We start from the raw sequence: 7105 nt of genomic DNA on the forward strand, positions 1-7105 counted from the left end.
TTGTGAGCAGAAAGGGAGGTGAGTGTGTAATGCTTTTAGCATAGAGCTGATGCAGACTACTTCTCAATAAATAACAGCTGTTTTTATTATTTTTATCATTCACAGTACAGTGTAAGGTTTCCTTCCTCTCACCGCAGCTCTGAAGGTTCTATCTCTAGCAAGGTGAACAGACAGCCATCGTTTCTTCTTACTTTCCTATCTACCTCACACCTTCCTTTCCTGCACTCCATCTCCATTCTTAGTGCCACCCCTCCTGCTCTCCCTTCCCGCTAGCCCCTCCCATGCCCACTCTTCTGTTTGCTCCTCCCACCAATCCCTGCCCTAAGGCAGCTGTAGCTCAGCGGGGCAGGAAGCTCATGACATAGTTTCTTGGGATGGTGGCAAAGCCCACACTTTGAGGGGAAACATCAATGTCCTTGGGCGTCTGTGGGGACTTGAAGCAGAAGTTCTGCATGATGGTGGTGAGGAAGAGAAAGAGCTCCATTCTAGCCAGGTTGTCTCCAAAACAGTACCGCTTTCCTGAAAAGACAGTGGGAAGGGCAGAGGTGAAGCCTCCTCTCACTGACACCTCTTCTCTCCCCTGATCCCCAGTTGCATTCTCTTGGGAGGAGGGCATGGAACATGGATCCCCAGTTGCATTCTCTTGGGAGGAGAGGATGGAATATTGAGGCCTGAAGACTTTTAGAGAGGTCTCTAATCTGAGCCACAAGTTTCCCCCGTACATGGGATGAGGTGAGCCATATTAGGTTGTCGCAATGGGGTTTTTAGATGAACCTTCCTCCCAAACATACAAATATGGCTGCTGTACTAGCATCAGCTTCTTAAGAACCTGAAGAATTTAAGTGACCTTGGTCAAATTTCTGACTCACTCGGGCCTTGATTTTTCCCATCTCTTAAAGGCAATCATCTTTCCTTTTACGTGGGCTAGGGACTTGATTGTTATGGGGCTGTAGTTGGTTGGCTGCAGGGTAGATCATAAGAGGGACGCTGCAGCTGGAGAAAGGTAGTAGGTAGGCTACACCTCAGAGAGGGAGCTGGGATGAAGGAGGCCCCTGCTGGTGTGACTGGTGGCTTGGCAACAGACAGTGGTCACTTACCGATGGAGAAGGGGACAAAAGCATCATTCTTCTTAAACTGCCCATTCTCATCTAGGAAATGCTGGGGGTTGAAATCTTCAGGATTGGAGAAGAACTTGGGGTCTTTTAGCACAGAGCCCAGCATGGGAAACACTTCGGTGCCCTGTGGGGAGGAGGAAGGGGATTTGTCGAGGTGGAGGGGAAGGGGTATGCTGAGAGAGCGTGGGGTTAGAGGGGGAATTGGGGTGCCCTAGGTGAAGAGAAATGGGAGGCAGAGGAGTCAGGGTCCTCTCTGAAGGAAGAGCTTTGGAGGACATGACATTTATGCCCCTGAGACAGAAATTTTGAGGAGCATGTGGTCTGTGTCTCCTGAGACAGAAGGTTTGCGGGACATGGAATTTATGTCTCCTGAGAAAGAAGTTTGAGGAGCACAGGTTCTGTGTCTCCTGGGGCAGAAGGTTTGGGTACATGCAGTTCACATCTCCTGGCAGGATGTTTTGGGGGACATGAGAGTCATGTCTCTGAGGCAGGAAGTCTTGGGGAAGTGAGGTTTATGTCCATTGAGATAGGAAATTTGAGGTACATGGGTTCATATTCACGGAGGCAAGAGGTCTTGGGGAGATACAGGATTCAGGTGTCTCTGAGTGGGAAGGTTGAAGGGACATGTGATTGGGGAAGTCTTTGATTGAGGGAGTGGGACAGGGCTTGGGAAGCTTGTAAGGGGGATGGGGTGCTGGGTCACAAGGAGCAGGTTGGAGGCCCCACTAGGTGGGGCAAGGGCAGCACCTTGGGGATGAAGAAGCTGCGAAACTTGGTGTCCTTGGTGACTCTGCGGGCGAGGCCCATGGGGATCATGTCTCCGAATCTTTGGATCTCGTGGATCACTGCTTCTGTGTAGGGCATCTCGGCCCTGTCTTCGTACTTGGGCTGACGGTTTTTGCCAATGACCCGGTCAATCTCCTCATGGACCTTGGCTGCGGCATAAGGGGGAATATGTTTAGGTATTAGGGGTGTTGGGATGGGAATGATAGTTCAAATATGTACAACTGGATGGATAGATGACATGCATGACATCCACGTGTGATGTGGACGTAGATCATTCAAAACAGAGGCTGGTCATCAGCATTGTTGGCACAATATCCTGACACCTGGTTGTGCCAGAATCATGGGGGAAGCGGTGAGGGAGGAGTCTTAGGGATGGACTGGAGGGGCAGGTAGTGGGCACTCGGTTGGCTCAGCACAGGAGCTATTGTGAATATTTTAACAGCTAATGAAACTGAGCAAGTGCCCATTAGCTGAATATCATCACCGGGTCTCTGGATAGCAGGATGTGTCTGAGGACCCATGCATGTGAGAGGTGGGGACGAGGAAGCTGCTCAGAGGAATTCTGAGGGTCTGTGGCCCTCACTCCCCTGTCTCCTCCAGCCTTACCCTCCACATCCGGGTGCTTCATGAGCAGCAGGAAGCCATAACGCAGGGTCGTGCTGACTGTCTCGGTGCCCGCAAAGAAAAGGGTCAGCGTGGTCATCACCAGGTTCTTCATGTGGAACTCTGTGTTGGGGTTCTTCTGTTCCTGCAGGGAGAGACAGCTTCAGGCCTCGCCCCCGCCCCGTGTTCTCTGGATCCTTGTGTGTTTTTTTTCGTCTGGACCCGCCTCTTGTTTTTTTTTTTATCCTCACCTGAGGATATTTTTCCATTTTTTGTACAGATAGAGTGGGAGGGAGAGAGAGGAAGGAGAGAGAGAGAGAAACATCGATGTGAAAGGGACACATCGAGTGGCTGCCACCCGCACGACCAACCAGTGCCGGGGACAAACTGCAACCGAAGTACGTGCCCTTAGCGGGAACTGAACCCGGGTCTCTCTGGACCGCAGGCCGACGCTCTAACCGCTGAGCCAAACCGGCCAGGGCTGGACCCGCCTCTTGTAGATCCAGACCAAAGGTGGAAGAGGGACCTTAGTTCTGCCAGGCTTTTTCCCAGGCTGCTGGCTCTGCCCCAGATGCTCTTCTCACACTCTTTACCCAGCTGACTCTCTGTTATTTATTCATTTATTTATTTTTATTTTTGTTCTTTATTGATTTTAGAGAGAGCAGAATTGAGAGATAGAAATATTTATGAGGGAGAAAATTGACTGGATGCTTCCTGCATGTCCACCCCGGACATAGGGCCCACAACCTGGGCATGTGTCCTGACCTGGAATTGAACCAGTGAGCTCTTGGTGCATGTGTTGACGCTCAGCCACTGAGCCACACTGGCTGGGCTCTCTGTCCTTTAATTATCAGCTTAGTTTTCAATTTTAATTGTAGAAATATTTCAATATGAAGGACTAGAGAGAGAGAGTGAGTGAGGAGAGACAGAGAGACCATGAGAGAGAGTTGAAGAAAGATGGATTTTTGAGACACAGAATTTGAAGCAACAGCACCTATTCCTTCACAGAAAATCTTGAGCTTACTCCAGAGAACCCACTCCCTGGTACTTTCACCTTGAACTTCAGACTCCATAACGTCCCATGTCCTTTCTTCACAGAAAGGAGATTGACATCCAGATAGGGACGGGACCCCCGATGTCACCTAGTGAAGCCAGCTGGCCTGCGCACACAGGTGTATCTGATCACCAGGGGATGGAAGGGCAGAGCATGGCGGCTACCAGCACCAGCCTTAGAATGCGAGAGACCAGGGTTGCAGTGAGGTGCCCCTGCTTCCTCACCGGGTGACCTCAGGCATGGCACTTATACTCTGGGCCTCAGGTTTCTCATTTGTAAAATTGGAGACACAGTAGAGCCTTCTCCAGGAGCTACTGAGAGGTTAAGTAAGTGAATACTGTAGTTTTAAAAATAGTGTGTGGTGCACGGAAGTGTTTTATATGCTTGTTATGGTGATTTGCACACACAGGTTCTGCCCGTGGGGATGGGGTAGGCATGCTGAAAGGGCCTTTGGTGTCCCTCGCCCGCAGCCTGAGTTCCCTCTGCTGGGCTTTGGTCCTCTCTGCATGGCTGCTGGCACCTACCTCCTGCATGCGGATGAGGAAGGAGTCAATGAAGTCCCGTGGGGAGTTGGGATCCAGTGTGCGTTGGTTCTCCTCCACCTTCTTGGCTATAAAGTCCTCCAGCCCCTGAAGCTCCTTAAATGCCTGTTGTTGTGGCCCTGGCAGGTGTCTCATCACTGAGGAGAACATCTCATAGAGCTGAGGATGGGGAGAGAAGGGAAGGGAATGACAGCTGCTGTGGATGTCACCTGATGGGCATGGGACTTGTCTCAGGTCAAGGGAGGCACTGGTTTAAAGACACCTGTCCACATGTTTACCCATTTAGATGGAGCTGGATGGAAATAGATATCTAACTTTATATGTGAGTTAAGTGTGAGGGCCCTTGTCCAAGGATTTAGGTGAGAAACCTTGGGACACATATCCACATTCTCTTACTGTCTCCCTCCTTCCCTCTCTCCCTCCCTACCCCTCCCCCCACCTTTTTTGGTAAGGGGAGTAGTAGTTGAGATATCCAGGTATTGCAGACAGGGCATTAGGCACCTGTCCTGGGTTCCTGTGCTACTGTTCAGTTGTCTAAGCGGGAAGGCTGGTTTTGTAGGGGACCCTGTCTGGAGGAGGATAGCAGTTTGGGGCAGCTGTGTCAGTGTGGGGGAGCCGCTGGCTGTCTGTGGTAGGGCCACAGTAGAGCCATGTTGGGACCAGTTACCTGCCCCGTAGATGTAGCTGTGAACTGGAAGGTTCCCAACATCATGCGCAGCAGTGACAGGAATTCTTTGTTCTGGTAGTCAAAGCGTTCCCCAAAGAAAATGGAGCTGATGACATTGGCGACAGCTCGGCTCAGGAAGAAGTTGGGGTCGATGAAGGCGCCTGGGAGGGGTGGAAGGGAATGGATTTGGGGGAAAGAAGGGATTTGGTAGGCGGAGGCCAGTCTGGTAATTCGAGGAACCCCTTCCCCCAACCTAGTTCCCTTCCCAGGCCAGATCAAGCATGTCCGGGTAGGGTGTTTTGCTCCCCTGTATTCTGGGGTCCCCAGCTCACCACGTGTGTCTCTAAAGGCCTCAAGGAGGAATCCCGCTTCCTCCTGGATGCGCTCCTCGATGCCGCGCTTGCCCACGCCGAAGTCCCGCAGCGTGGTGATGGAGAAGCGACGGAGCTGCTTAGAACGCTCCCCATTGCTGAACGCCACTCCTGAGGAGGGCACGTGGGCATGGACAGTGGGCAGAGAGGGGCGGAGTCAGAGGGCGGTGGCAGTCAGAGAGAGACAGAGTGAGAGACAGAAACATAGTCAGAGAAATGCAGAAAGAAATAGACACCTGCCCTGGCCAGTTTGGCTCAGTGGTTAGAGCGTCGGCCTGCGGTCCAGATAGACCCGTGTTGGGTTCCCGCTAAGGGCATGTACCTCGGTTGCAGTTTGTCCCCGGACCTGGTTGGTTGTGCGGGTGGCAACTAGTCCATGTGTCCCTTTAACGTCAATGTTTCTCTCTCTCTCTCTCTGTCTCTCTGTCTCTCTCTGTCTCTCTCTCTCTCTCTCTGTCTCTCTTTCTCTCTCTCTTCCTGTCTCTCCCTCCCACTCTACCTGAACAAAAAATAGAAAAATGTCCTCAGGTGAGTATTAAAAAAAAAAAGTAATAGAGACCAAGTTGGAGGAAAATCAGAAGGCAAGGGGCAACACGAATGCACAGAGAAAAGAGAGAAAGAGGTAGAGGAGGGAAGGAGGGGAAGTGGGATTTGTGGAGATCTGGGAGGTGGAAGTAAAAATTGAGAGGGATTCTAAAACTGAGCTGGAGAAGAGAGGAAAATGCAGACAGAAAAACAGAGAGGGTCTGGAGTGAGGAGAGGCTGTTACCAGGAGACAATGGGATTTTGAAGCTGAAATAATATGAGATTTCAATACAAAAGAAAAGGAGGGGCAGAGAGAGGGAGACTGAAACACAGGGAAGCACCGAAACTAAGAAGGAAAGACAAAAGGACACATGGAAATAGAGGACCAGGGTTTCAAAGCAAAAATCCCAGGAGCTTAAGCGATACAGAGGAAGGAGACATATGTAGTGAGAGAGAACGGGGGATGGGGCAGGGAGAAGCAGGGAGACGCAGAAACACCGAGACAGAGGAGACCAGAGGAAGGGCTCTGCCACAGCCTTGAGTGGGTGGGTGATTTGAGAGAAAAGTGTTAGGGAAACTGAAGCCATGTAGTCTACTTGACCACATTCCCCCACCTGGAGTCCCTCTCACCATACTCTTCGGTAATCCAGTTGAAGGTGGCCTGCTGGCCTCGCCCACTGAATTCCTCAGCCTGGTCCACCAGAGCCTCCTTTACAGCATCATGTCCACACAGCACCACGACCCGGCGCCGGCCCAGGTGGACCGTGAACACGGGGCCATAGCGCTCGCTGATCTGATGGAGAGACGTGGGAGTGGTGAGAGCCAGCAGCCCCAACTCTGAACTGACTCTGTACCCAGACCTTACAGACTGGGGTTCATTTTGCCCAGGTTCTGATGGTCCAGGGACTGGATTCCCAAATCTGGTCTTTCCTTGCTGGGTCCCTGAGGCTAATCCTTCAGAACTCCCCCTTCCTGCCCTGGCCATTGTGGCTTGATTGGCTGAGCATTGTCCCATGCACTGAGAGGTCTCCGGTTTGATTGCTGGTCAGGGAACATGCCCAGGTTGTGGGCTCCATCCATGTTTCTCTCTCTCTTTCTCCCCTTCCCTACCTCTCTCTGGAATCAATAAAAACATTAAAAAAAAAAAAATCTCCCCCCTGCTAAGATTTTGGTCCAACCTTGCCAACCCCCTGCCACAAAGTCCCAGCAGACTGGGCAGGCCCCCAGCCCACCCTACCTCCCATTTCCCTGCCTCCTGACACCTTCATGAGGGAGTTGTACATCTGCTCTGTGTTCAGCTGCAGGTAGTTCCCGATGAAGGGCAGTGCGGGGGGCCCGGGAGGCAGCTTTCCCCAGAGCTTCCTTTCCCGCCAGACAGACATCAAGACCATCATAGTCAGGCAGGCCAGCAAAGCCACCAGAAGCAGCCCTGAGGCCAGCAT

At 51.8% G+C, this 7105-nt stretch overlaps 1 protein-coding gene across 2 annotated transcripts; it reads right to left on the minus strand.

Moving 5' to 3' along the window:
- Positions 1 to 337: 337 nt before the first annotated feature.
- LOC118638868 (cytochrome P450 2A13-like) lies at positions 338 to 7105 on the minus strand. 2 transcript variants are annotated; one of them, XM_036274999.1, is made up of 9 exons: positions 6926 to 7105; positions 6294 to 6456; positions 5100 to 5249; positions 4768 to 4928; positions 4083 to 4259; positions 2508 to 2649; positions 1863 to 2050; positions 1098 to 1239; positions 338 to 519 (listed from the first exon to the last, which is right to left on the minus strand). In XM_036274999.1, the coding sequence occupies exons 1-9, from the start codon at positions 7103 to 7105 to the stop codon at positions 338 to 340; spliced, it is 1485 nt and encodes a 494-aa protein (XP_036130892.1). The 2 variants fall into 2 exon arrangements, with proteins under 2 accessions (XP_036130892.1, XP_036130893.1); XM_036275000.1 differs by lacking the exon at positions 6294 to 6456 and having other exon boundaries at positions 6916 to 7105.

Source organism: Molossus molossus, unplaced genomic scaffold (assembly GCF_014108415.1).
Source record: "Molossus molossus isolate mMolMol1 unplaced genomic scaffold, mMolMol1.p scaffold_m16_p_21, whole genome shotgun sequence".
Classification (NCBI taxonomy): Eukaryota; Metazoa; Chordata; class Mammalia; order Chiroptera; family Molossidae; genus Molossus; species Molossus molossus.